This window comes from Amphichorda felina (assembly GCF_050947745.1).
Source record: "Amphichorda felina strain 45539 chromosome Unknown scaffold_1, whole genome shotgun sequence".
Lineage (NCBI taxonomy): Eukaryota > Fungi > Ascomycota > Sordariomycetes > Hypocreales > Bionectriaceae > Amphichorda > Amphichorda felina.
The window spans coordinates 2124810-2152313 of record NW_028145049.1 but is presented as its reverse complement, the minus strand read 5'-3'; the positions used below and the strand labels follow the sequence as shown (position 1 = coordinate 2152313).

General features: G+C 56.8%; 9 protein-coding genes across 9 annotated transcripts; 4 read left to right on the top strand and 5 right to left on the bottom strand.

Annotated features, from left to right (window-relative positions):
* Positions 1–1384: 1384 nt before the first annotated feature.
* Positions 1385–2886, top strand: ACO1O0_000694 (glycoside hydrolase superfamily; the record flags this gene model as incomplete). The annotated part of the gene is made up of 2 exons (XM_083190191.1): positions 1385–1431; positions 1500–2886. The coding sequence occupies 2 exons, from the start codon at positions 1385–1387 to the stop codon at positions 2884–2886; spliced, it is 1434 nt and encodes a 477-aa protein (XP_083054050.1).
* A 316-nt stretch (positions 2887–3202) lies between these two features.
* RCH1 (putative sodium bile acid cotransporter) lies at positions 3203–4848 on the bottom strand (the record flags this gene model as incomplete). The annotated part of the gene is made up of 5 exons (XM_083190190.1): positions 3203–3385; positions 3469–3844; positions 3948–4392; positions 4461–4646; positions 4701–4848. The coding sequence occupies 5 exons, from the start codon at positions 4846–4848 to the stop codon at positions 3203–3205; spliced, it is 1338 nt and encodes a 445-aa protein (XP_083054049.1).
* A 722-nt stretch (positions 4849–5570) lies between these two features.
* ACO1O0_000692 (Golgin subfamily A member 7/ERF4 family-domain-containing protein) lies at positions 5571–7322 on the bottom strand (the record flags this gene model as incomplete). Its single annotated transcript, XM_083190189.1, has 3 exons — positions 5571–5693; positions 5755–7105; positions 7156–7322. The coding sequence occupies 3 exons, from the start codon at positions 7320–7322 to the stop codon at positions 5571–5573; spliced, it is 1641 nt and encodes a 546-aa protein (XP_083054048.1).
* Positions 7323–8618: 1296 nt separating this feature from the next.
* ACO1O0_000691 (uncharacterized protein) lies at positions 8619–10142 on the top strand (the record flags this gene model as incomplete). The annotated part of the gene is made up of 2 exons (XM_083190188.1): positions 8619–9061; positions 9116–10142. The coding sequence occupies 2 exons, from the start codon at positions 8619–8621 to the stop codon at positions 10140–10142; spliced, it is 1470 nt and encodes a 489-aa protein (XP_083054047.1).
* A 3723-nt stretch (positions 10143–13865) lies between these two features.
* ACO1O0_000690 (uncharacterized protein) lies at positions 13866–17401 on the top strand (the record flags this gene model as incomplete). The annotated part of the gene is made up of 2 exons (XM_083190187.1): positions 13866–14295; positions 14364–17401. 2 exons carry the CDS (start codon positions 13866–13868, stop codon positions 17399–17401), a joined length of 3468 nt encoding a protein of 1155 aa, XP_083054046.1.
* Positions 17402–18142: 741 nt separating this feature from the next.
* On the bottom strand, positions 18143–19986 carry ACO1O0_000689 (pheromone A receptor-domain-containing protein; the record flags this gene model as incomplete). The annotated part of the gene is made up of 3 exons (XM_083190186.1): positions 18143–18710; positions 18776–19271; positions 19368–19986. 3 exons carry the CDS (start codon positions 19984–19986, stop codon positions 18143–18145), a joined length of 1683 nt encoding a protein of 560 aa, XP_083054045.1.
* A 1216-nt stretch (positions 19987–21202) lies between these two features.
* On the top strand, positions 21203–21753 carry RIM1 (single-stranded DNA-binding protein; the record flags this gene model as incomplete). Its single annotated transcript, XM_083190185.1, has 3 exons — positions 21203–21480; positions 21571–21659; positions 21713–21753. 3 exons carry the CDS (start codon positions 21203–21205, stop codon positions 21751–21753), a joined length of 408 nt encoding a protein of 135 aa, XP_083054044.1.
* A 1317-nt stretch (positions 21754–23070) lies between these two features.
* On the bottom strand, positions 23071–24792 carry GSH2 (glutathione synthase; the record flags this gene model as incomplete). The annotated part of the gene is made up of 4 exons (XM_083190184.1): positions 23071–24094; positions 24152–24300; positions 24353–24428; positions 24491–24792. The coding sequence occupies 4 exons, from the start codon at positions 24790–24792 to the stop codon at positions 23071–23073; spliced, it is 1551 nt and encodes a 516-aa protein (XP_083054043.1).
* Positions 24793–25193: 401 nt separating this feature from the next.
* ACO1O0_000686 (uncharacterized protein) lies at positions 25194–26582 on the bottom strand (the record flags this gene model as incomplete). The annotated part of the gene is made up of 1 exon (XM_083190183.1): positions 25194–26582. One exon carries the CDS (start codon positions 26580–26582, stop codon positions 25194–25196), a length of 1389 nt encoding a protein of 462 aa, XP_083054042.1.
* Between the last annotated feature and the right edge of the window lie 922 nt (positions 26583–27504).

Here is a 27504-nt window from a genome sequence, read left to right as displayed (position 1 = left end):
GAGGCAAAACCCGTGAATGGGAGTTGACGGCCAAGGTGGCCGCGATGCTCCAATTGCTACCCCCAGGTGCTTGGTGCTGGAGACGCGGGTGCTATCTGTGAAACTGGCGCGGTGGCGGCTGCTGCAGAATGAGGCTGTGAGCAACAAAGCCTGCACTAATATGCAGCTCACGGGCTGGATGGGCAATATACCGGCGCCTCGAGGGTGACGGGTGTAGCAATGGGGATGGGGGGATGGGATATTAGTGATGTGGTGTGTTGGGGATTGGAGAAGAGCCACTGGCTCTGCAGAGGGGGAGAGAGGCGAAGAGGGGCCGCGATTCACCCACAAAAGCCCCGAGATCCTGGCACGGAGGAGGGGCAGTCCAGAAGCCCCACACGACGCCAGAGAGACCAAGAGGGTAAAAGGCAGAAAAATTGGAGAAGGCCGGAGTCGCGGGCCGACAACTCGTTTAGGCCAGCGGAACGAGGCCTGGATGGACCACCTGTGGTCAATGGGAGCTTGGGGAGGGCCCGTGGTCCGTGGTAGGGTGACGATGGCCTGACAGGTTTCGTATTTTTCGATTCGGAACCCCCGCCGTCCTCGAGGGGTGACGACTGCTGCGGTCCCGCTGTTCTGATGCAAAAACGGAACTATATACCAGCGTCGACTGACAAGAGTCGACGAAGTCGACGGACTGACATTCAGCCGCAGGTATTAGCTCAGAACCTGGATAAAGTGGCAGTGGGTACGAGGTCAGAACCAGCGCGATCTCGGGCAATTTCCAGAGCCACAATGGGGATTCACGAGAGTCTGGAATCTGGAAGCGGTGCCTGTCTGGGCGTCGAGAGCATTGCCATCCGTATGGATTGCTGAGGTGCAGCGACTTGAGGTGCAGCGACTGAGGCGCAAGTGGCTGGGATGCAGAGAGAGTGCTGCCCGGACCTGGGGTGCTGGACCCCTGGGGCGTGGGGGTGGGTGCCCTCTATTGCTCCAGGGCCCAGGGGTGCCCTCCATGGAGTCAGTCCATGGAGTGAGTCCCCGTCCCTGAACCCCCTGGGGCCACCCTCCCCTCCCCTCCATGCCGTGACTCGCGAACCTGTTCAACTGCCCCTCCACACCACCACCACCTGACCACCCCGACTTGCTTCTCCAACCTCGACGCTCCACGTCTCGTCGCTCTCGGTCGCCACGGTCCGGTGCGGGACCATTTCCGGGACCATTTCCATCGCCTCGATGGGCTCGGCGAAATGCATCGCGTGTTGGCACCGACTGGTATAAATAGGGGGACGCCATGGCTGCTCCGCCGTCCGGGCCATCCCTCTGCCCCTCCTCCACACCCTCTCATCTATCTCCCTGCTCTTGACGATCCGAAGTGATACCCTCCGTCCAACAACCGCACATCATGGCTGCTCTTCCTAGCGATTTCGTCTGGGGCTTTGCCACGGCTTCGTATGTGTCTGCCCGGTGTACCACGTGGCTAGCCACTGCATAGCATCATCCCGCTAACAAGACCGCAGCTACCAGATTGAGGGTGCCATCGAAAAGGACGGCCGCGGCCCCAGTGTCTGGGACACCTTCTGCAAGAGGCCTGGCAAGATCGCCGACGGCAGCTCCGGCGAGATCGCCTGCGACTCCTACAACCGCACCGCCGAGGACATTGCCCTGCTCAAGTCTCTGGGCTCCCAGGCCTACCGCTTCTCCCTGTCCTGGACCCGCATCATCCCCAAGGGCGGCCGCAATGACCCCATCAACCAGGCCGGCATCGACCACTACTCCAAGTTCTGCGACGACCTGCTGGCCGCCGGCATCACCCCCTTCATCACCCTCTCCCACTGGGACGTCCCCGACGAGCTCGACCAGCGCTACGGCGGCCTCCTGAACCGCACCGAGTTCCCCCTCGACTTTGAGAACTTTGCCCGCGTCTGCTTCAAGTCCTTCCCCCAGTGCAAGAACTGGATCACCTTCAACGAGCCCTGGTGCTCCTCCATCCTCGGCTACAGCGTCGGCCAGTTCGCCCCCGGCCGCACCTCCGACCGCGAGAAGAGCCCCGTTGGCGACAGCACCACCGAGCCCTGGATCGTCGGCCACAACCTCCTGGTAGCCCACGGCCGCGCCGTCAAGGTGTACCGTGACGAGTTCAAGGCCACCAACGGTGGCGAGATTGGCATCGTCCTTAACGGCGACGCCACCTTCCCCTGGGACGCTACCGACCCCCGCGACGTCGAGGCTGCCGTGCGCAAGATCGAGTTTTCCATCTGCTGGTTCGGTGACGCCATCTACCATGGCGACTACCCTGCCTCGATGCGCAAGCAGCTCGGCGACCGCCTGCCTACCTTTACCCCCGAGGAGAAGGCCCTCGTCCACGGCTCCAATGACTTTTACGGCATGAACCACTACACCGCCGACTACGTCCGCCACAGGGACGGCGAGCCCGAGCCCGAGGACTTCCGCGGCAACCTCGAGACCACCGCGTTCAACAAGAACGGCGACTGCATCGGACCCGAGACCCAGTCGGCCTGGCTGCGCCCCTGCGCCCCGGGATTCCGCGACCTGCTCAAGTTCCTGAGCAAGCGCTACAACTACCCCAAGATCTACGTGACGGAGAGCGGCACCAGCATCAAGGGCGAGAACGACATGCCGCTGGAGAAGATCCTCGAGGACGAGCTGCGCTTCCAGTACTACGACGACTACGTCAAGGCCATGGCCACGGCTTCCGCGCTCGACGGCGTCAACGTCCGCGGCTACTTTGCCTGGTCCCTCCTGGACAACTTTGAGTGGGCCGAGGGCTACAAGACTCGCTTCGGCGTCTGCTACGTCGACTACGAGAACGGCCAGAAGCGATACCCCAAGAAGAGCGCCAAGCACCTCAAGCCCCTGTTTGAGAGCCTCATCCGCAAGGACTAGAGGGGCTCAGCTGCCTGCCTGTCAGGTGCTGGTGGGATGTTTTTGGCTATGATATATGAAGGATACCCGGTTATGTAGAACGGTGCAAATGAGAAAAAGTGCAAACATAAACGTATTTTTCGTACTGCCTTTGTGAACTTATGATTGATGTGAACAGTTGACTAACACATGGCTACTGATATGTGTAGCTACCCATCCAAGGACTGTCTACTCCGTACTTGGTATTAAATGCCGTCCCAATGCGAACCAGCTGCTCAACCCCCATTCCATTACGTGCAAGATAATACAGCGTTCACCGTATATAATTGAGCAGCACTCAGCTGCTAACTTGCTGAGCCTGTGGCTTTTCTGAGTGACTCTCCCCCGCTGGAGCGGCCTGGGCTGTCGTTTCGGCCTGCCCCGACTGCTCACTGACATCACCCAGCATATCCATATCCTCCTTCTCCCCCCGAGCCAGATACCACCTGAAGAAATACACCAGGAGCTGTGCCATGAACACCTACCCAAAAATAGTCAGCTACAAGAAAGAGATAAGGTAGGGGGTAAAAATGGATAGGGGGCCTTGCAGGGCGAGGAACCCACCTGCTCAATAGTGTACAGCAGCACGGGGATCTGTATATACGCCCTCGTCAGGTTGTCCGCGTCCTTCCACATGGCCGTCACGAGCGGGATGCCCAGGCTGGTGGTCTTGGCGGCGCCGCAGAAGCACACGGCGACGGTCTGGGCCCTGGGCATGCGCGTGATGGCGAGGGCGCGCCCGACGCGCCGCGGGAGGAGGCGCGACTCGAGCACCAGCGGGTTGACCAGGGCGGCGAGGCGCCGCGGAGGGCGCGCGGCGTAGAAGCACAGCACGGTGAAGACGAGGTACAGGGCGACGTTCATGAAGACGTTGAAGAGGACCGAGGAGGTGGGCAGGTCGTAGATGGCGCCCGTCTCGAAGGCGCCGGAGAAGGTGGTCCTGGGAGGGGGGGGGGACGGTGTAAGTGATCAACGAGCAAGGTAAGGTAATGTAACATCAGGTACATGTATTTGAGGGACTGCAGAGGTACTAGAAAACTCACCACACCAGTAGGATCAGGAAGACGCCCGAGACCTTGTTGAGCTTCAGCGTCTCCAGCACGTGAACTGTCCTCTCCTCCCACAGGGCGCGCACGACCTGGCCGACCAGCAGGGGGAGCACGACGCTCAGCCCCAGCTGCTGGGCGACGTTGGCGTACATGGCGCCCAGGGACGCCGGGCTGGCCGGGCGCCAGGGGTCGAAGGCGGCGTGGGAGGGCATGAAGGCGTAGATGAGCAGGGGGGAGAGGAAGGCGCCGGTGATGTTGCCCACGACCACGGAGACGATGGCCGCGGCGTCATCGCCCCCCGCGGCACGTGTCATGACCACGTTGGAGGCGATGGTGGTGGGGATGCAGGCCGTGGTCAGCATGCCCATGATGATGGGCACCGAGGGCGTGTGGCTCTCGAGGGCCCCGGCGGCGAGGCAGATGTGTAGGATGGCTTGGCCTGTTAGCGCACAAGTATGTGCCATGATAGAGGAGGAGGAAAAAGCGAGGGGGAGGGTGTATACGCACCGAGCATGATGGCCGGGATGAGGATGAAGCTGATGCCCTGGACGACAATGTGCAGGCGCCAGTTGGTGATGTTGGCACGCAGCTTGCGCGGCGGCAGCGACAGGCCGCTGACGAGGAAGATGAAGGCCACGGCGCCATAGACGACGCTGTATTCGGAGCGGATGACACCGCCGTGGGCTGCGACAGCTAGCGAGGGCTAGTTAGCAATGTTCGGAGCTTAGGAGGGATAAGAGGACCTACATGGGAAGAAGTGCGCCAGGAGACAGGCCAGGCCAAAGCCGAATGTGAGCCATTGACTCGCGACGAAGCCGACGACCTTGCGCGTCTTCGATGCCGGGGTCTTCTCATCGCGGCCGGGGGCAGCGCCGTTGGTGGGAGTGGCAGTCATCGTGTCTGTCGAAGGGGCCATGGTTCTTCTTCTCCTTCACACTATCCCTCCAAGGGGGCTGCTTTTCAATACTTGTATAAATCAAGGGACTCCGAGACTCGCCACATAGCGAGGATCAATGAGGTGGGATTGAAAACCCGAAAATTTGGCAAAGCATGGCAAGAGGAACAAGGGTCGTATATCTAACCGACGTCGCCTCGGCGCTTCTCCGAGATTCACCATCCACGTGGACGCGCATTGGATGGGGGCGGCCGGCCGGGGTGAATGCGGCTCCGGTTCACTGCCGATCTGACGCAGACGACCAGCATTGCAGCAAGCCGATGTCGCTGGGTGCTTAATCTTGCAGAGATTCAACCAGCTGGGGTCATTACGTTATGGCTCATCGGGCGAGGCCGTGTATCGGGCGTTTCTTGGATATATGTGCTACCATTGGTAGTAAATAGTGCTAGTAGTAGTATGAACTTCGTCTAAGGACCTGTCTACCCCGGGGATATGGACTGCTGTCCCACCGTAAGCTCCCCTGGTCTGTCATTGTTGCTATTAACTCATTCCTTCATCTAACGCCACGACTTCAATCGAACATGTTCCATGTCAAAATACCCAGGCTTGCTTCATCGCAATAGCATTTGATCAAGTCCAACCCAATAAACGCCGTAAATGCATTGGTATCAAACGCGGCACCGGAAATACGAATAATAGACGCACGCAGTCTTTTGCTTGCTTCAAGCGGCAGCCACCACCGGTGAGGGGGGCTCCAGAGGGAGTGCGGTACTCGTGCGAGATCCGCCCGGGCCAGCGGTGCTTGGAGCTGCTGCAATCTCCGGATCAGGTATTTGAATGTCCAGCTGAGGCTCTGTTAGAACATGTTCCCCCACAGTATTCAAGTCGTCGTTAGGAGCCACTTACCGACATGTACCCCGTCCGGCGGAGCGAAATCAGCTTGGGCGCCATGGCACTGCCATCTGCGGACCCCATAGCCTTCGCCTTCTTGACATTCCAATCCTCGATCCACTTCTCAAGCTTGTTCAGCCTTGACTTGGCAGACGTCAAGCCGAAATCATCCCATAGCCACCCGGTAACAACCCCCAAAACGGCGTCCACAATGTTCCGCAGCCTGAAGGGGTTGAAGATCGGGATCAGCTCCCCATTAAGCTTGTCAATGATGTGTCGAAACTCCTGCTCCGAAAGGCCCGCGGGGTCCAGAATTTCGGGATAGAGGTTGGAGAATGTCGGCGCTAGGTCGCCGCGGATCATCCAGTCTCGCTTAATCCGTATGATCCTCGTCGACGAGTGCTCTGGTGAATCAATCGGAACATGGGGGTTTATGTGAGGATAGCAGGGATGCTGCGGCCCCCAGGACTCGTCGTCGGGTTGCACATCCTCTCCCATGATTGACGAGTTTGAGGACGAGATGACCGAGCCGATCCCTTCGCCCATGGAGGTGGTCGAATGGCGCGGTTCCATGACGTCGGGGCCTCGCTCCAGATCCCGGGGGTAGGACTGGCCCGCCTCTTCGTTTGTGGCTGCCATTGTGACTTTGCCTTTGCCTTTATCGACTTTAACAACGCTCTCTACAACTTTACGACGCTCTTCTTCAAGTCCCAATTCAAATTCCAGGCGGTTTGGCGTCGGGCCTAGGGATCGTAACTCGTCGTAGGAAGCCCGTACAGACGGGGGAAGGCTGACGCGATGGTCGTTGCTGGCTCTCCGCTCTGCCTGGAGGCTGCTTCGTCGCGAGTCCGAGTTCCGGAGGTGGAGCACCTGGGGGAGCGTCAGGAGCGGGTAGTCACCGGCGCCCGTGCCGACGGGATCGGAAGCGTCCGCGGAGCTGTCGAGCTCCGGATGGTTGATGGGGACCGAAGGCGGAGGCGGTGTCGACGGCCGGCGTTTTCGTTGTCGCCGCTTTTGGTCGCCGTGGCTGGAGCGGGGGGTCGAGTTCGACGGGTTCCAGAGACGGGCAGCCGGACCCTGTCGAAGCCGGCGGTTGCTAGGTGGTGGCTTGCGGAAGGGAGCCTGCGGGGGGTGGCTGTCAGGGTCAAGGGCGCCTGCGGCGGCTGCAATGGGATCGCGAGTGAAAGGCGAGTCGCGCACTAGTTTCGGTGATGCGACGTCGTCCGGCCGGATACCAGCGGGTGGTATCGCTAGGGAGGCTGGTTCGGTCCAAGTTGCAGACGGCTTGGGGGCGTGAGGAGCCGTGGGGAGGACGGAGGCACGGTCGCCGTTGGGACGACCGCGCAGCGCTTCACGTGACGGGACCCTGGGAGGTAACCAAGTTTGGCAGCTACTTGCGACAGTAGCAGCAAGAACGGGAGCAGGAGCAGCGCGGGCGGTGAGAACTCCAATGCTGATGGTACGTGGACGTTGCAGCCAGGAGAGACTCGAGGGCAGGCGCGAGCGTTGGCGCCAGGGTGGAAATTTAGGGGACGGTCCGTGAATGGTTTAGCGGCGCTGTCTATGGCCAACAATGGCAACATGCTGAGTTGGCAGGTGTTCGAACCTTGATAAGGTACCCAGTAGTATTAGAGCCTTCCAAGGCCTAGAGTTAAGGCTGCGAGGTGCTGCCGGCGAAGATATACCCTTTCAGATCCTGCGCCGCCGGATAAAAAATTACTACTAGTGGAAGGGGCCTTTCCCCCCAACAGTTAACGCGATGCGGCGTAGTTCCCGTTGGGCACCGTTTGTTGTTGGTGGTGAGATTAATAACTTGCAGGGCCACAACGTCCAAGCTGAACTTCATGTTGGCCGACCCGAGGGATTCAATCGTCATCAATATATTGAGAGCTGTCTTCGTATCGGCAGCGCAAATTTGCGCAAGAGTTCTCAGCCCATGTGCCCTTACGCATAATTACCAAAATGCCTGCCTCGGACCCTTGGAGACGCGTTCACCTGTAGGCGGGTGACGCAATGGTGCCTCTTAAAATGACCAGCTTAATACTGCTCATATCGAAATTACGACCCATCAGTAAGAAAATAGGTTCCTTTCCTCTGGACCCCACACATTCTGTAAAATTCTATGCTCTTCCATTTCTTGTAAAAGACATTGGCACCATGGCTTGATTGATATTTTGATACTAGTATAAAGATGGATGGTCGATCACCGGAGTACCACCTAACGCATATGTAGGTGAATAATGTTACTGGGCCTTTTTTTTTTTTTTTTTTTTTTGTGTTTGGCGTAGGCGTCTCTCGCTTAACAAAGAGTACTCGTACTTCTATATTATGCGCCTCTGCTCAAGTAACTTATGGTCCTAGATAAGACTTTGGTGGTGTTTTAAGGCCTTCATGTCTCTCTAGAGCTGGCTGTGTAAGTCGACTAATAAGTTCGGAGTAGTTACTAATACTAGTACTAACCTAGGTAAGTAGTGACTTCCTCAAGCCACAATACAAACTCTACCTCTAGAGCTCCATCCATGCAAGGCATTCCCTGCTCCTCTGAATTATCGAATATTGAAAGTGCCCTTCTTCTTCGAAATGCTTGCCACCCCACCCATTCCCGATCGCCTGGGCATCAGATTCGGGTTGACAGAAAACAGAAGCGCCCCTCTCACAATGTCCCCGCTACCATGCAAGGGGCGCGGCAGCGCCCACTTCCCCAGATTCAGCCGTCGCAGTGACGTTCTCGACACTGCGACAACCAACCGATAACGCAGCCAACTGGGGGCAACATTCCAGTCCCAGACTCCGGGACGGCAGAGTCACCTCCACCCATACCATCCCACGAGCCTCAGAGCAAGAGCTGGCGACTCCATCGCAGATGTATCGCCGCCGCCATGGTTGAAGAAGATGTGTCCAACGTGGCACCTGCCTCGCACAAGTCAGCTAGCTCGGGGATGGCCACCTCATCGTCCGCTGCCTCCTCTGGCCACGCCATCCGTCGCTCCTTCACCGTCGACGAAACACGCAAGCGTCCGTCTCTACGCCATCTGTCATCTGGCGACGTTGGGTTTGATGGCCCGCGCCGCCGGAGCTCGAATTTCACCGACTACAGCCTCGGCGAGGCACGCGACATACTCAATCCGAAAGCCCGTGGCGACGACGCCGACGAATTCTCCCCGCCCGAGGAGTCCTCATCACTGGCATCTATATCCTTGGCATTTGCGCTGCTCCCGGCTCTTGCGGGCGCTCTCTTCAAGAATGGCAGTGCCCTGGCCACGGATGTCTTGCTCTTGGGGCTATCGGGAGTGTTCCTCCATTGGTCTGTTACACAGCCATGGTGAGTATATTGCGACTACGGCCTGTTCATCTGGTTCTATGCTGAGATCTCTAGGATCTGGTACCACGCTGCCCAAGGGGTACGTATGAAACACGAGACGAGCACCGAGGCAGCCATCGACGACGACAGTGACTTCGAGGGTCCAGAGGGACCAGGACCAGGTTCTCCTCTAGACGACGTTCCCGAGGAGGAGGTGGTGGAGGCGGAGGAGTCGTCGGCGAAAAAGAAGCCGCGAGAGCCCACGTCATTGTCGGCCGAGCAAAGATCAGCTATACGTGAACTTTACATGTACGAGTTCTTTGCTCTAGTGGCATGCTTTGCGCTCCCGTTACTCGCAGCATACCTCCTGCATACAATACGAGCACAGCTCAGTCGGCCTTCGGAGGGCCTTGTCTCCAACTACAACCTGACGATCTTTTGTCTGGTATCAGAGCTACGGGTCTTCTCGCACATGTTGAAACTTGTTCAGTCTCGGACATTGCATCTGCAGCGGGTAGTCCACAGGAACCCGTATGGATCGAGTGCGGGCGGTGGCAGCGGGAAATTGAACGAGATATTGAAAAGACTAGAACACCTTGAGGAGCGATCTGGTGACGGGACGACAGCTCATCGGAAAGAGAGCGAGCCGGACTTGGCAGAGAGATGGAAACAGGAGGCCTCCATGATCCAAGAGGTACGCAGCGGGATCCAGCCCGAGCTGGATGCTTTGAACCGGGCGGTACGACGGTACGAGAAGAAGGCCACGCTTCTCCAAATGCAGACCGAGTCCCGTTTCAGCGAAGTCGATGCTCGGCTGGAGGATGCTATTGCGCTGGCTGCTGTGGCAGCCAAGAACAGCACCTCGTACAGGAGCACGCTGGCGCGGCTGGCTGACACGGCCATGCGTGTCATATTATTCCCCTTCGACGCCATGCTGCAGATTCTGCTGCTACCGGTGAAGACGATATCGACATTGGCTCACAGTACGAGACGTGGGGAGCCTCAAGTGAAGGCACCCCGCCCAAGAAGCAGTAAGGGAGCACCAGGCCAAGCAAAGCACGGCGGTGATAGGATCCCTAATACTCGCGTGCCGAAGAGGTAACAACATCTGGACAATTTTGGGACAAGAGCGGGTGTCATTGGTTTAGAGACTGGATAGTGGCGTTGGGAATGCGTCATGTTTGATTTTTATTACAACTCTGTATGATTCTTTAGTAATAGTGGGCGGCTTCTCTTTGCTGCTGACGGGGTTGTCTCTGACGCGCCCGGGACGTTGTATCCGGGCACGGCATTTACGAATGCTATGTACAGATAATACCCATTTGCATTTGGATGCCTCGGAGTTTGGTATCATGACGTTTGTTCTATTTCAGGCCCACGTGAAATAGCCTGGAACGTGGGACCGATAGTGCGACACATGCGGTGGCCGCTGATGACATGGTACGCCTCACATCAGAGTATTGGTGTCTCAAGGGTCCCAGAGTACAACGTATCACGTAGTATTCGTACTGTTACTAATACGTGTACGAGTACGTGAGATTCGTTACTCGTAGCATGTTGATCGCAGGCCGGTTGATCTTTCTGATAAAACGGCAAATATGGAAAACCATAGTACGAAGTAGTTAAGGTGGTATCGTGTGGGAGCAGTGCGGCCGTTGTGGTAGGGGTGCTTGGTGCGATCACTGACTCATCGTAGACAAACTTGTAAATGCGGCCCGCAGAAGGGGCATGGCCAGGCGGAGAGACGATCCCTCTCGGTCGGGCTTCCAAATAGGTACATCCCGTAGTACGTAGTAGTATCACGAACTGTTGGTGGGTATGATCCCGAGTCAAGTGGCCGTTGCACGGCGTGGAAGCTAGGGAAATCATGATGAGTTCGTTCTCTATCCTAGGTTAGTGGTCTAGAATGATGGCTGCATCACCCAGGTATTTCCCCGCCAGGGTCTAAGTACGAGTACAGAGACACACGGAGTAACACTACGGATACTCGTACAGACTTCGTACTCGTGTAAGTCGTCACGACGTCTACATACTATCACCGTGCGAATGGCTGGGACGAGCCGAGTTGCGCAAGAACCCTCCAGACGAAACGCGACTGCAGATTACGAGCATACAAACACGGAGACTTCCTGTCCTATCACTACGGAGTACGAAGTAGTACCCTCGAAGCCGTGAAAGAAGTAAAAAAAAAAAAAAAAAAAATAGGGGAAAAGAAAAGAAGTCAACTAAGTGATCCGGTGACCCTTGGTGGGATCGGGCAGCACAACATGCTTCCGGGTGAATCGGGTGAATGGTGGCTTCGTAGAGGCTGGGGGCCCGGTGGGGACGCGCAATCTTAGACGCGGTCGCTCTCATCCTTCAACGAGTCGAGGCTATCCAGCCGCCTCGGGCCCAGTAAGCCAAGACGCGAGAGGGCGTGATGGCTGACTCGCTGGGAGCTCGAGGAGGGCATTGAGAATTTGAAGCAGCAGGGGTGCAAAGGAGACATGTGGTGAGCTGGACGTGCAGAGAGTCCAGAGAGTCCAGAGAGAGTCCAGAGGGGGCGCCAGCAAACGGCGCGTGGGGTGGATGAGCTGTCGTTGCTTTGTTGGGCTAGCTGGGTGACTATTGGGCGCGAAGCCAGTATTTTGGCTGCGGGCTGGACGCGGCTCGTCCAATGTTGGGGTCACGGAGGTGCCGTCGTCTTCGAAGAATGCCCGGGACGGAGGGGCCGTGAAGATGTTTTCGATGTTTCCATGTTTCGATGCCTCTTTGTGGCTTGGCGGCCTTGGACCAAACACGGCTGCGATGGCGCATGTCCCGCGGTAATGGAAGCTTCTCGGGAAAAGAGAGTCGTCGGGCTTCAATGCCACGGGACGGCAAGGGCACCGCCGCAAAGTGCAGAGCGGCCTGCAGCTCTGCAAGCTGCAAGCTGCCTGCAAGTTCTTCCTTCTTACCACTGTGACTGGTACTAGTTGACCAGGTAGTTGCCTGCCTGGCATGCGGTGATCCTGCAGTCGGCGACCCGCAGGGCCGGAGGTGGTACACCGTATAGGTGGGCTGGCCAGCAGCGAGCTGGGTCAATAGGTGGGGACCAATTCAGGGGTTCACCAGTGTGCCAAGACCCAGACCTTCACTGAATTTGATCATCGTATTTGTTGCAGAAGAATGGCGAAATGTCGGCTCACCGTTTGCCGCCTTGATCCGGATCCGTGCCATTGGGTGTCTGTGGGCCAATATGTTGTAATGTCGTGCATCACGTACACGGGATTGGCCTGAGCTGAAAGCTCTTTGAAACATTCCAAGCTTGGTCAAAAGGCTTATTATTACTATCATGGACGTTCAGCTGGGGCTGCTGGGGCTGCTGGGGCTGCTGGTCCGTTCGGGGGTTAATAATAACATCCGAGCACTGAGCATCGCAGCGTCGCCAGGTACCGGCGCAGCCACAGCGGCTGGTGGGTGCGCCACGCTGGCCTAGCTCCAGGAGCAAGAAGCAGCGGTAAAGTTGGTATTAACACTAACGCGCCGTGCCTGCCTCTTGCCTGCCACCTGGTGCAGTGGTGGTGGTGATCTGTTGGTGATAGTGCCGTAGATCCCTGCAACCCCTCCACTACTTTCCCCAGCAGCCCTGCCGCTTTCAATCGACGGGCCCACCCTCCAAGGCTCCAACCGCATTCGTCGGTCGCCCACATCCATCCATGTCCACAAACCCATGATCCCCCCATCTACATCACGATCCGTCACTCGACCAAGAACGGCGGAAAGGGAAAGCCATCCCATGGGTGGTGCATCTTGTGGGCTGCCTGGGCCGCCTGGGCGCCCCTCCCATGCGGACATGTCTTCGATTCGAGCCCCCCTGTCGGTGGTCTGTACATCAGCCAATTGTGGCCATCCATGATCTCATCTGTCTATGCGCCAGCCCGCTGAGCTGGCCCAGCTCGAGCCTCGAGCCTTGAGGTAACGAGGAAACCATGCCCACGTTGTCCATCTTGGCCCCATTTTGGCCATTGCCTTGGGCCATCCCGCTTCTCCTAGGCGCTTCAAGCCATGGCGCTGGGACATTGCACTTGGCTCTCCCAGCCTGCAACGTCTACGAGTGAGTAACTCGTACGGACGTCCGCCGCCCCTCTGCCCTCCCACCTGCTGGCAATAATACTACCACGTACCGAGTACTCCGTACTCCGTACTCCGTACAATACGAGTAGTCGTTCCTACCTCGACCGGGAGGCCGTTCTGCGCGCCAGAGACATTGAGTAACCGCTTTCCCTTGGGGGCTGTTCTCGCCATTGCCCTCCTTTGCCGCGGAGAAGTCGGTCCTACTCTCACCTCTCTGATCTGGCCTGCGAACCCGATCGATCTACGAGTTTGTCCAGAGTGGACCTCCCATGAGAACAGTCCTCACTCTACTCATACTGCACTCCTGAGTCCTGCCTCGCATCGCATTACATAGTATCGCGTCTCGAGGTCCCCACCGACGAACCCGGCGGGCACCAACTGAACTAAGGTGTCTCAGACGTTAAAGCCCGGGCTGCGCTATTCGCACTGGTGTCTTCCATATTACCAATCTGTTTGCGTCCGTCTTGTAAGTGTTCTTATTACTACTAGTACCCTTTCTGTCTGGCTTACAGAGTCCGCTTCCGGCCTCAGCTTCTCTATCTGGCGTGTGGCCTCTGGTTTCTCCCTCACTATCATTGCTCCTCGCTGGTGGGAGACTTTGGAGTATGCTTCAACGTCCTGCTAGAGCTCCCAAGAGACCCCGTTGGATACCAGCCGACTTCATCTTCTCCTTTGCGCCAACTTGACTCTCCGGCGAATTTGCAGCTAGCGGCGGACCAAACTCAACGCCATGCTACCTAGGATAGCGCGCCTTTGGGCGCTGCTCTATGTCGTTCTAGCTCTCCAGCTCGCCGCTGCCCACCACATCCGACTCTCGGCACGGCAAGAGGATGGAGGAGCCGTCATTGCAACGGCCGATTCGAAACCTCCCCCGGAACCCAAGCCGACGACCGAAGACTCTAGACCTCCACCTGAGCCTGAGGCGGCGGACAAGGGCTCCGAACCTCCACCTGAACCTGAACCTGAACCCACAACCAAGCCTACCGAGGGAAGCGGTGCCGATACCGATTCCAAGCCATCGAAAAGTAACGACGATGCTCCCAAGCCGACAGACCGAGATGATGAGAAAGCTACAACGACCTTCAACTCCAAGCAGTCAGAGCCCACGTCGGGCCCCATCACAGTGGACAGGCCCCCTACCAACACGTCATTTTATAATGGTATGTACCTATGTTCTGCGGGCGACAACCGGGGTCTATGAAGTTTAGAGCTGACCATGTTATGATAGTCACAATTCCTGACGGCGAGCTACCCCTTACCCCTGAGCTCACCCCGGGATGGGGGGTGGCAGGAATGGTGATGCTCGTCTCCGGCATCGTTTACACCCTTGTAGGCATCAAGAACCGCTGGATCCACACGTTCTTCTCGGGCGCCTACGCCACTGCCCTCGGTGTTGCGGTGTTGATTGTCTATGTCATGAACGTGCCCATCAGCAACGCACTTCAAGGTGGCTACATCGCGACTGTAGTATTGTCTGGGTGTGCCGTAGGAACCGCATGCATCTTCTTCAAGGAGATGACCGAGGGCCTGGGCTGTGCTTTGGGAGGCTTTTGCGTCAGCATGTGGATGCTGTGTCTAGTTCCCGGGGGCCTGCTCGAGACGACGGCACCCAAGGCCATCTTCACTGCCTGTTTCACCGCAGGGGGGTTTGCATTCTACCTTAGCAGGTATACCCGGGACTGGGCGTTCATGATTCTCATGTCCTTTGCCGGTGCCACTGTCACCATGCTCGGGATTGATTGCTTCAGCCGAGCCGGCTACAAAGAGTTCTGGGCCTACGTCTGGGACATCAACCAAAATCTATTCCCCCTCGGAGCTGAGACATATCCCATAACCAAAGGGATCCGGGTCGAAACGGCGGGCATTGTCATCCTTTGCCTAATCGGTATTATCTCTCAGGTGAAGCTATGGAGGATTGTGAGGCAGCAGCGCGAAAAGCGAGCCGCCCAGCGCGCAGAGGGCCAACGCAACTTGGAGCAGGAGGAGGCGGATGTCGGCCGAGAGATCGAGGAAGCCAATGCCCGCGACAGGCTCGAGTGGGAGCGCGTCTACCGCGACGGCGAGACGGGCAGTTCTTCTGCGACGGCGACTGGTGATGCCGCGAGCGAGAAGAAGCTGGTTGATGACTGCTCTCGCGAGGAGGGTGTGGAGGCTATTGAGATGACGGAAAAGTCTGACACGGAGCGAAGCTCGTCTGGCCACGAACCACTGACTGAGAAGGACCAGGATGGCAAATTGACTGTGAGGGTCGCTGTAGACGATTTCCCTGAGGCTAGTAAAAGTGACGTTGAGGAGGAGAAGGAGGGGGGTGATGATGATGATGATGAAAAGCCGAAATTGAAAGGGAAGAAGCGTCATCCGGAAAGGGTCGTATCCGCGTCACCCGAGGTGGTCCCTCTTCCATTCACGGTTCCAGAGGAAGAGGATTCCAAGTCCCAAACTGGGCGGTCGTCCGTGGCAACATTTGCTGACGACGAAGGCAAGGTGGAAGAGACCAGGCGTAGGGACTCCTTTGCCAACCGCTTGTCAGTGGGCTCGGCGAATCTTTTGAGGAGTCTCTCAGGTCGCTCGGGGCGTGCAAGGAACACTTCCTCGATAGACCACAGGGAGAGTCTAGATGGGCTGGTCCCGCCCGAACGGGGGAGAGATGACGACGAGTCTTCGGTGGCGGCTACACTAGACGGCCAGAGCCTTGATGGTAGCGATCACCACTCCCTCCGCAGCGCCGAGGGGGGTAGGGAAATCGAGATTTCTGCGAGACTCTCCGAGAGCGAGGCTAAACAAGGCCACGAAACCCCTGCACAGGCTGCTCTGCCCAAGGAAAGGAAACCACAAACGGAAAGCGCGCCGCAGCCCGCTTCACCAGGTGTCCCTCTGGTTCAGGATGCTCCCCGAAAAGATGCCGACGAGTCGGAGGCTGGCAATGCCTTGGCTTCTATGACTCCTAGCCGTATCGACGTCCCCGAAGGGTCATTACTCTGCCCATCAGAGAAGGCCCAGTCGATCGCATCCAGGGCATCCTCAGTCAGCCTGACGAAAGATCGGCTTCCCAGATCCATGTCCCGAGTCGCTCTGTCCTACCGGACAAACGAGTGGGCGAAACATCTGAGCTACGCCGACGCCCCGGAACCCGACGAACTGCATGTCGCAGAGCCACCACGGACGCCCCCCAGGGCGAAAACGAAGACGGCAAAGGAGAAGCCGGTCCCCGTCAATGTCAAGGACCTACAGCAATCTCCCGAGGATGGGATCCCACCTCCTCAATCCGACGCGCGGATGCCGAGCTCGTCGGCTGAGCAAAACACGCAGGCATCCAAGAGAGTTTCGAATGTAGTCAGCTCGCCCAAGTCGCCGACAATGACCACAGCCCCTACAGAGGTGCCCCGGTCACCCATGTCCCCGACCCAGTTCTCCTACTTTGGTATGGCTCGACCACCCTCGTCAGTAGCGCTGGGTAGACCATCGTCAAGCTTTGAGCCCATTGCCGAGGAGCACGACGCGGCGAAAAACACGGGGCCCATCCCTGAAGAGCAAGACGACACTCGGTCGATTAGTGCTTCGCTTCGTAGCGCCGGGCAGGGCCAGCGAGCCGTTATCCCTGGGGTTGTGTCGTACGCAAGCCCCCAAACCCTCCTAGGCCAGCGGGAAGCATTCCTTCGCAACAAGTCCCAGGGTAACCTCCTGTCGCCGTCACCGGGCTCACCAGCCATGCCGAACCGCCCGCCTAGCGACACCAGCTCCATCCATAACTACTCCCTGTATGGGTCGGCGCGTGGCGGAGACCTCGATGATATCCCGCTCCGCCAGCGCAAGGAAATGATGCGAAACAGCGGGCTGGCGCTTCCAAGTCCTCAACGTTCACCCAGTAGCTTGGAGTTCGCCGAAACGACAAACTTTGACTCTCACCAGCCCCATCGCAACTCCTCTGTTCCCTCCCAGGCCGTTCGTGAGGCCAGGCTTGCCCAGTTCCGCAGCTCGGTGGCCATGGACCTCCGCGCCGGCAGCCCCCTGATGACATCTGGCCGTGAGACGCCCTTCTCCGGGGCCAACACCCTGCTGGGCAACCGCGACGCCAACATCCAGCGCAACATCGAGCTACAGCGCAACGCGCTCCTGGAGCAGAAAGAGGCCGAGGCGCACCGTGAGGCTATGCGACTTCGCGACAAGGAGCGGGCCAACCAGGAGTTTAGCGAGCGCATGCGAACCGGCCAGCTGGTGGAGGCGCACCGCGAGGCTATGCGGCGGATGCAGCAAGGGGCGAAGTAACAGCCATCTATCTATGCAATCCCGCCTTTTTTTTTCTGGTCCTTAGTTACGACGTTCGGAACATAAAAATCGACGAGCTCAAAACGGCAACGCGCCGACATTTCCTTTTCACCTCATCATCTAACCCCTTTTCACGTAATTTTTTTTTTTTTTGGCTTTTTCCTTCTTCAGTTTATTGATACCACCTTTACGCTAAGAATGAGTATTTGGGGATAACTGGGTCAGTGGTGCAAGAGAGGGTCTATTAGGGCTTCAATCAAACGGAGGAGGCGCACACATACATTCTTACATGAACATAGGCTCGAGGGGAGCATGGGTGGAGTTTTGTTCTTGATTTATTATGGGCACCCGGGAACTGTGAGGCTGGGTAATCAATCATATACTATATATAATCCACTACCTAATCATGAGTCTGTTTGGCTCGAGAATGCACCTTTGCGCCTTGGATCTCGTCTGAGACCGCATGCATGATGGATGAGGGAACGGCTTTTGAGCGTGAAATGCAAAGAAGAAGCAGGTGAAGAGAGAGGGGCAAAAAAATAAATCAAAGCGTGTCCTCCTGGGATGCCTTGGATTACTGCAATGTAATTATGTCGGCGATGCTGTTGAAAGAGAGGAGCAGAAAGAGGTAGCAAGCTATTACTAAAAGACAGCCGGGGGCTTCTCCTCGGTAATCGTAGGCTTCTGGAGCCAGTGCCCGCACTTTGGACAGCAACGGCGAGGGTTACTCGCGCGGCGGTTCTAACGCTGATGCTGGTCGTGCGTCTGGCGCGTCAACAGGGTCTCGACGTGGACCGTCGCCTCGGCCGAGACTGGGCGGTCATCGTTGGCAGCGCTTTTGCTGCTGTGCAGAATGCGTATCTCTTCGTCGGACCAGACTTTGGTGTTGATACCCGCGGGGCCGGTGGTCCAGAAAGACTGCTCCGGTGGTAGAGGCTCACACGGATCTGCAGTCTGGGTTTGCTTCCCACCCCTGCTCCTCCCCTGGGGGGAAGAGGACGGAGGCGAGGTCGGGGAGGGAGATTTGAGGAGGGAGGGGAGCTTGAAGGGTATGGTGGGGAGCTTGAGGGTGGTGCGGAAGGAGAACGGGTTGCGGTGGATGGTGGTGTCGTAGGAGGACACCTGGTGGGCTTGCTGGGGCCACTGGAGCGCCGGCGCAGCATCGCCTGTCTCCATGTTGGGCGCGGTGAGGAAGTTGAGGGACTGGGTATGGGGTGTCTTGTAGGCCGCGCCGCCCGAGGATTGCGAGTTGAGCGTGCCCAGGGACCTAGAGGACGTGAGGACGCCGAACTTCCGATTGGTTGTTGATCTGCCAGAGCCTTCCTGTCAGCCATTTTTTCGGTTCAGTTTCTCGGAATACCTTCTGCTACTCACTCAGTCACATTTCCACAGTGGATGGAGCCAGAGGACGCCTGCGAGCCCACGGGGCTGTCTGGGTCATACTCGCGGTATAAGCGTGGGAAGACCCTGCCGAGGCCAGTGAAAACCAGCGCCTTTCTGTAGTCGTTCAGAGCGTCCTTGGACGTCCCGAAGAAGATGAAAACGGGGATGGCCGAGAGGATGGGTATGTAGCCAAGGTTCATGAGGGAAAAGGGGACGGTGGTGGACGGCATGAAGATTATGGAGTCCCATGTGTAGGGGTAGACGCGGTTGTGGATTGCGTTATAGTCGTAGGTTTCGATGGGACCCAAGTCTTTGATGTTGAGGACGGCCAGCGCCACCACGATGGGGAAGAATGGCACCAGAATAGACACGGTCATGAGGTACAGCTGGCGTCGCGCGCGCTGGGCGCGGGAGCTGGCCACGCGGCTGCTGGAGAAGGCCGTCTCTGTAGCCTTGGCGACTTGCCGGAAACGGAAGTATATTAGGACTGGAGAGAGGGGTTGTGCCCATGTCAGTCTGTGCGTTCTGCAGGTACTGCTACTACCGGGAGCCCGGGAGTGTGGGACAGGTGGTCTTGGCTTACCTGCATAGCCAACCGTCATGAGGGTGACAAGGGCGGGGATCAGGATGAAGAAGACCAGGTACGGCCACGAGGGATGGCCAACCCAACTGCAGCCGACCAGCGTGCCCACAGCGTACCGTTGCCCGGCCAGAAGCCAGGTCAGGATCAGCTGTAGTATGGGCAGCGGAAAGATAATGAGAACCTGGACAAGGTTGCGCCGGCGCTTCTCCTTGACGGTCAGGGGGTTGACCTGCATGAGCCCGACCTGGTGGGCGAGGTTGCGCATGATGCCCAGCAGGCACATGGCGTAGAGCGAGATGGCGAAGTTGTGGAAGAAGGAGCCCACATCGCACAGGCCGTAGCCGGGCCACCAGCTCTCCAGGTCGTCGTTGCGCCAGATGAGGGCCCAGGCGACCGTCTGCAGGTTCTTGAGCTCGATGTTGACGATGAAGACGACGGCCGCCAGTTCTCTGTTGCGGTACAGAAGCCGCAGCGGCACGAGGCAGACAAGGTTGGCTAGGATGCCCAAGACGACGCGGAACACCAGGTTGGCCGTCAGTACGGCGTTGGTGTAGGGCGGGACGCTTGGGGCAAAGTAGATAATGGGGTCATCCGGTAACACACCCAACGCTCCATCCATGTTGGCTTGCCCGGACGATGCCGTCACCACAACGCCTCCAAGGAAGAAAAGTCTGTAAGGTTTTGGGATTATATAGTGATCAAAGCGGTTTTCCCGAGCATCAGTGAGCTCAACCAAGAAGTGAAGGATGTTGTTGGAAAGCCACTAGGAACTGTCTGTCTCCATCCCTCCCAGAGGTACAGGAGGAAGATGGTCCGTGGGGCCACGAGAAGTCTTATAGACGCTCGGACGGGCCATCTAAAAAGGACACAATAAGTAAACCACTTTGAAAGGGATATCTGCGGCGTCACAGTTCTCAATTGATTGAGAGACATGATCAATAAGCCCCTGGGCCGACTGTAGGGCAGACATAGCAGAGTGATGATAAATCCATCCACAAATAGCCAGGCACCGGCAAATGCAATTGAAGGGACTGCTCAATGGAAAAAAAAGTGAGATGGAATCCCAATCCGGTAGTTTTGGAGCGCAGTTGTGAGCCGCTGGGAGTTTGATGCCCATAGATGCCTGCTATTGAGGGCCTCTATTGAGACCCAAGTTGGGGCATAGCGGCGGCCATGGTGAACAGGCCCAGTGCGAACATAAGACGCCATTAGGAGACATGAAAAGAAACTTCTCGCCCTTGACACCGTAAAACCGCCGTCCCATGCTGGTAGATCCACTAGGATCCTAACAGGGAACATTCCCTTGAAGCCACGGAAAGCAGTCCCGGATGCAGTGCCAGACGCAGTTCGACCGCCGAGGTGCAGAAGCTTGTGCGAGGTGACGATATTGTCACCTGGAATTGGCGAATCGCATAATCACTGCGGAATCGTTTAGCTGCGGATTCGAATCTGTCAGAATTGCAAACATTCAAACATCCTCCCGTTGGGACGGGTTGGTTGATGCTTCCGAGGAGTGTGGTCGTTGGCGATATTCGGTTAGGAAGGTGAAATCTGATGTATGCATACGTCTACTATATATGCATGCCAATTTGAGTACCATTTAATCGAAGTTAAAGATCTACCGATATACCCGTACCCTTGCGGGTCCATCTCAGTCCCTCTGGCCAATCAGCAGTACGTTTCTCTGATCCCCTCAATCTAAGCGCATCGCATGCGCAAGGGGAGCAATCCCACCGCGTCAAACACGCGTGAAGCTCTCTACTCCACGTCCTTTTATCACCAACACCACAAACCCTCCCACCACCACACCACACCACACCACACACACACACACAATGTCGTCCTCCATGCTCTTCCGCCGCGCCACCGCCGCGTCGGCCAGCGCTGCCCGCTCCTTCAGCACCACGTCGCCCCGCCCCGTCGCCAAGATCACCATTATCGGCAACCTCGCCGACACCCCCGAGATCCACCAGACCAGCTCCGGCCGCGAGCTCGTGCGCTACGCCGTCGCTAGCAACTCCGGGCCCAAGGAGAACCGCCAGACCAGCTGGTTCCGCATCACCAGCTTCTCCGAGGGTCCCCGCCGGGACTTCATGCTGAGCCTTCCCAAGGGGTACGTCGAAATAACTGTCTCCCCCCCCCCCACGGGGCACTATAATGGATGAGAGGAAAGATTGGGTGCTGACATGGCGCGGTGAAACAGGTCCATGGTCTACGTCGAGGGCGATGCTTCCATCAACCAGTACGAGGATGCCGAGGGCAACAACCGCTCCGCCCTGAACATTATCCAGCGTACGTGTTTTCTGGACCTGGTCCCGCGACCCCCTTGCACTGACACCTAGCAGGCAGCATTGAGGTCCTCAAGCGCCCCCAGGCCTCCGAGTAAAGGAGTTCCGCCGCAGTGTCTCCTCATGATGCGCTACCTTCCAATAAAGGGTTTTCGCTGCTAGTAATGGCCAGAGTGATCTCCACTACAACTACCGAGTTCCATTTATCAAAAATTCCTGTATAGCTAAGCTTGTAACATTGTATTTTATGGCAAGGGACGAGGGTTTATATCTTGATACCATAATGCACCTCGTTCAACGACCGACTTGATCAACTACGTTCTCACGCTCACCTCACGTCAGTGGACACCGATGTTTTTGCGGAAACTGAATGGTGGTTGCTTGGAACTATAGACTCGCTCTGCTGTAACACCACCTCATCGGTATGCCTCAACAAATGCCCATCGCTTTCCAAAACCAAGTGAGTTCTCAGGCATCCGCATATCTAAAGTCGGTTCGCCGACGAACCTCCCCCCCCTTCCCCCCCCTTTAAGCGACCATTACCTCGAGAGTCTTTACCGTATCCGTCTACTCGAGGATCTAGTCAGGAGTCAGGCCCTTAGAAGGAAGAGAATAATCGGCGCATAGCGTGACGCGTCCTCGCCCATTTTGGTTGGGAATAACAGGGTGCCCCCGGCGAGTCGGCAGCGTAGGCAGGGCGATCGTTTGTGAAGTGACTCCAACGTTTCTCGTTCGGGGAGCTTAGCTCCCCTTCGTTCGGGGTTTTTGGCTCTTCCGCGTTCGTTCCGCTCGGGTCCCCTTTGTCTGGTTCCTCATTGTTTGGCTTCTCTTTGCTCGGCTCCTCTTTGTCCGGAGGGACCGACACCCCTTTCTCATCCTTGATTTGCACATCTGGGGTTTTGGATTCCTTGGTCTGTTCCACATGCTGTATCACCGCAGGGGGCCCGTGGGTTTCGAGAGGAGGTATAGTCGTGCCGCGTCGGGACATTATAGGTGCCAATTTTTATCCTCGGGATATTTGTTGTAATTCAGGGGAGAGCTGTAGCCCGAAATTGGAGCGATCGCAGTCGGTTGGGCCACGGAATGCGTGTGAAGGAGAACTCAGTTGGCTGCCGACTATCAGTTAAGTCCACGGGGATCAGACGGGCCATAGCAACTAACCTTGGTGAAGGCAGCCACAAGTAAGCAGTATAGGATTGCTGGGATAGGTCATGCGTATTAGGGGGTGATTCGAGGTTCGGAGATGTTGTGGGGTGGAAAGGGGAAAAGATCAAGTCCAAGTACGCGAGGGGGATTTTATTCTCAGGAGGACCTCCTTCCTCGCCTACGAGAGCGATTCCGGAAATGACGACAGGCGACTTTGGCATCGTGATGATTCGTTTATCTCTTTCTAGAATAGTAGATCTAGCAGCTATTTAGACAAGCGCACAGCTGTCCATGCAACCAAATCCAGCAGCCACGCCTCCCTCCTCGCTCTGGTCCCCCTTGGTGCGCAGGAGATACCCTGCCTGCTCATTGTGCTTGACCTCACCCGATTTCTGATCCCAGAGGCAGGTACCGTAGATTCCCAGCTCGCAGATCACACCTCCCTGCTCCAGATTCCCGTTGCGCAGGATGAGGTTGGACACGGGCGGCGGAGTGATGAGTTCCATGAGAATGTATGACGCCCAGTGCGACTCGGGTATGCTCTTCAGGAAACCGGGGATGGCGCCCCTGTAGGTGTTGTTCCCTCCGCCTTCGCGCTGGGGCTTGAGGACGTACGCCTTGGCCAGTTCAGGGTCGAGTGCCTTCTTTCGGGCTTCGAGGCCCGCTTCTGAGGTGTCCATGGGGTAGATGTTGGTGAAGGTCTTCCAGAGCTCGCTTGCGGCTGGAGTGTCATCCTTGATGAACCTGCCCAGCATGGACGATGCGGAGGATGGGCGGGGAGTGGCCAGGACCTGCTGCACCTTCTTGGTTCCAGCGAGCTGGGTGAGGACCGTGGGACACTTGATGGCAGCGGATCGCTCCAGATGGTAGCGGGCGTCCCAGGCCTTCTGGTCAGGATAGTCACCCGGGCCGTACCCAGCGCGCAGGTAGACTGTGGCTACTTCGTAGACCTTGGACGCATTGCGGGGGAGACGATAGAGCAACTGGCGCTTGGGAGTGTCGGCAATTGTGGTGTGGGCCAGAACTTGGTCAAAGGGGAGTCGGAAGACGGGGATGGAGGGCTTGGCCTTTGCGATCTGGTACTCTAGATGGCGTTGGTCGAAGACGTTGCGCTCACCCGACTGAACGATGAAGATGACGCATTTGGGGTGGCCAAGCTCCGAGTCGGGATACGCACGGTACGCTGCCTCAATACCCGCGGCTAACCCTTCTGTTGCCTGATTCTCAGGTAGATCCAGTAGAACATTTGAGATGTTGTTCTGTAGCAGGGGATACTCGGTGTCCGCAAGATACCTAAAACAAAATCAGTTATTTCACTCCCGATTGCGCAAGTCAATGAAGAGCTCTTACTTGTGAAGACGAGACGTGTGGTAGGAAAGGCCTCCAAATGAGGAAGCTATCGTGTTAAACTCGACTTGCTTGGCCTGGAGGGACGGCGGGTTCGTCGCGGTGTCCTGGTGGACCATGTAGTCTGATCGGAATAGTCCTAGAGATAAGGCCTGGATGATGGGGTCAGGTAGAGCCTCGGTTTGTCTTGGGTGCTTATGGTACCTGAGTATAGCCCTCTTCTTTCACCTTGAGATGGATATCCCAGAGCTTTTGGATGAACTCGTCACCATCGGCTACCCTGCAAACTCGGTCAGCTACATATACACAGCACACACCCTGGGACTTCATCCGTGGACGCACTCCTTGACCATCCGTGAGATAAAATCCTCATCACGGCTCACCGCGGCGTAGAGCTCATTATAGGACTTTTGCACGACGGTGCCCTGCTCGAAGCAGACCCTGGGGAATGGGGAGGGGAAGACTGTGACGGGGGCGTTGACAGCGGCGATGCCCGCGGGGTCAGCCTCGGTGGGAATCACAGTTGGCGGAGGCCGAATAGCAAGGCCATTTCCAATGGACCAGTCCTTGATGGTGTCTATGAGGTGTTGCTGCTCCTCGTCTTTGAGCTGGGGCGGGTATGCCCCGCTCGTGAGTGAGGCCATTCCGTCCGAAGGGTGATGGACAAGACGATGGCGCAATCCGACCTGAACAGACTCCCTGTGATCAAACCGATGCTGGTCCCAACCGACGCCTCGATCAGTGATTGACAAATTTATTTGCAGGTAGAGAGACAGGCTCCGAATGCCGAAGAAGAAGGTGACGGCTTATTAATTGCTCATTATTTTCGACAGGAAGAAGCTACTTGCGCCCGGGCGGGGCAGTTTGCTTTGTACGGAGTACGAGTACGTAGTAATATACAAGTAGCGCGACCGAAACCAAGTCCAACATGGGATCGCCGACGTGCGTGCTAATGCTTTTGTGAGACAGAAACATGAAATATTGTACTATTTGGGTATCACAGATGGTCCAAAGATCAGCAGACTCGCTCGCTCTCTATCCTTGCTTAAACAGCCGAACTCGCGCCCTCCTCCAACTGGGCCAGGCTGTTCTGCGCCTCCTTCTCATCCTGCTTCTGCACCTCCGCAAAGCTCGGCGGCGGCTCCTCGTCTTTCGGAGGCCGAATCCATGATTCGCTTCTCTCTGTCGCCAGTGGCGGGGCCGTGAAGGTGCCTCCCGAGGGATCACTTGGCAGTAACACAACTACATCAGTGCCTACCCCTTGGTGACTGAGCTCAATCATCTCTCCCGCCACCTCAAGCGTCAGTGACCACTTGAGTCGATGGCTAATTTTGAAATTGAAGGTCGTGATGTTGGGGGACAATATTGGATTTGGGGCTAGAGTCCGTGGCCCAATGGCACCATTAGGTCCAATCCGTAGACCTAAGGCTCTGCCGATGTCTATGGGAGGGCAATTGTCTGTGGACAGGAATTCCAGGGTTTTTTTCCGAAGGGTCCCAGTAAGTGATATGGACATATCACTTGTGGAATCTTTCGTGTGCCATCTGAAGGTTCCTTCGCCTTGGACATCTGCTATCTGCCTAATCTTCAAGGTGAGTCCCGTCACCTTGACCATCTGTGGCACATTGCGAACGACCTCACTCGTACGGCCCCACAAAGGAGTGACTCGCAGCCAAAATGGTACAGTCTCTGGGCTCTCAAGCTGGATGACACCTGGGACATTGACCTCGAGCCGGAAACCCATGGATGGTATGGAGGATGTCCCAAAGAACTTCTTCATTCTCTGTGACCTGGACAGCTCGGCGTCTTCCATGCCTGGTATTAGTCGCTGAGTTTGCACGAAATGCTGGGATAATGGCGTCTTCTTCAGCTTGAAGTCCACGGTCGGGGGACCCTCTAGGTATCTGTATATGTTGAACGGCATGATTGCCTCGTGCACCCCCTTGTCTTTGGCTCCTCGAACTCTGAGGTTGGCCTGGAGGTAATACTCGACGAACCCTTCGGTTCCTGTCGAAGAGGCTGAGACCGTGGAAACGGTGGGGGGCAATTGGGGATCGTCGGGTACAAAGGCGCCATCCAGTTGTGTATTTGTGACGAGATGGTCCCAATGGGTGGGTATGGTTATGGCAAAGCGCCATGAATGGCGCTCACTCATGCCAATATGGAGAGGGCCGCTAAAGATGACCTGCGAGGACTTGTTTGGATCGATGAGCGCGAAGCGTGAGCGATAGGTTTGCCTGTTGTTGCTGCTGCCTACCACGACCTTCGACTTGGCCCTCCCGTGCAGCGAGATCTTGATCTGGGCATCAGGGGTGACGACGTGAGCCCGGCGATAGACTCGTCCGATGATGGTGTCTCCAGGGGCAAAGGTGTCCTGTCCGCCTTCGAACTCGATGCTCAGCTGGGGGGAAACTTGCTTCAAGGTGGCCGGCATGATGGCGAATAAGCGATGGCGATTGGTAGGGGAAAGGCGAGGGTCGAGGAAACGCTACGTGGGTGATCTGAGGAGGAGTATGGTCATTATGTATCCCGGCGGTCTGGCTGTGTCGTCGTAGTACGAGTATTAGGAGTGCAGGACCCAGCATCAGCAGGATCCTTGTCTGTTGGTCATGTTGTCACTACAACACCCGCTGCGCCACGGGCTCATCGTTCAAACGGTGGCGGTGCGTGCCCCCCTGCATCCCGTCAAAGGACTCCTTTAAATATTTGGGGGCGGCACGGATGCGGAACGTCGTGCGATTATTTACGAGGGTGAGGAGCCTGTTGGCCTGTTGGCCTGTTTGTTAGCCGAAGACGCTGCGCCTCACGGCTGAGATATTGCATGCGCCGCAGCAATTTCGGGGTGCTCCGTGATAGCAGTAGTAGTTATTAGTAGTATCCGTATGGAGTATTCGCACATCGAACAGTACTGGTACATAGTAGGAGCGGGAAATGATGGAAACATTTCGACGGCAGTTTGTTCGGGTTTCCATCCACCCAATCTTTATTATAATGGAGGTTTGCAGGTTTCCACCCAATATTACTCCGTATTAGACAGTTAATAGCGGGTGGAAGCAGGTGGGGTGGGATGGAAGCAAAATTGGCGGTCCCAGTCACGTGTGTTCAAGTACTCTACGCGTTCTTCGATCCCCCCCACCCTACACACCTTACGCGCCCAACGCCTTGACCTTCCGGCGCCCGCCAACCAACAATTGCAAGTCGGGGGTGTCACCGGCCACTTTTCAAAGACCTTGGCTCCATACCTGCCGACCATCTTGAAACACTTTCTCAAGGCCGTTGATGCGACCGATTCCCTAGTTGTTTCGCAACTTGTGTTGGTTTCGCTACATCCAGAGTCGTTATGAGGTAAGTTTTAG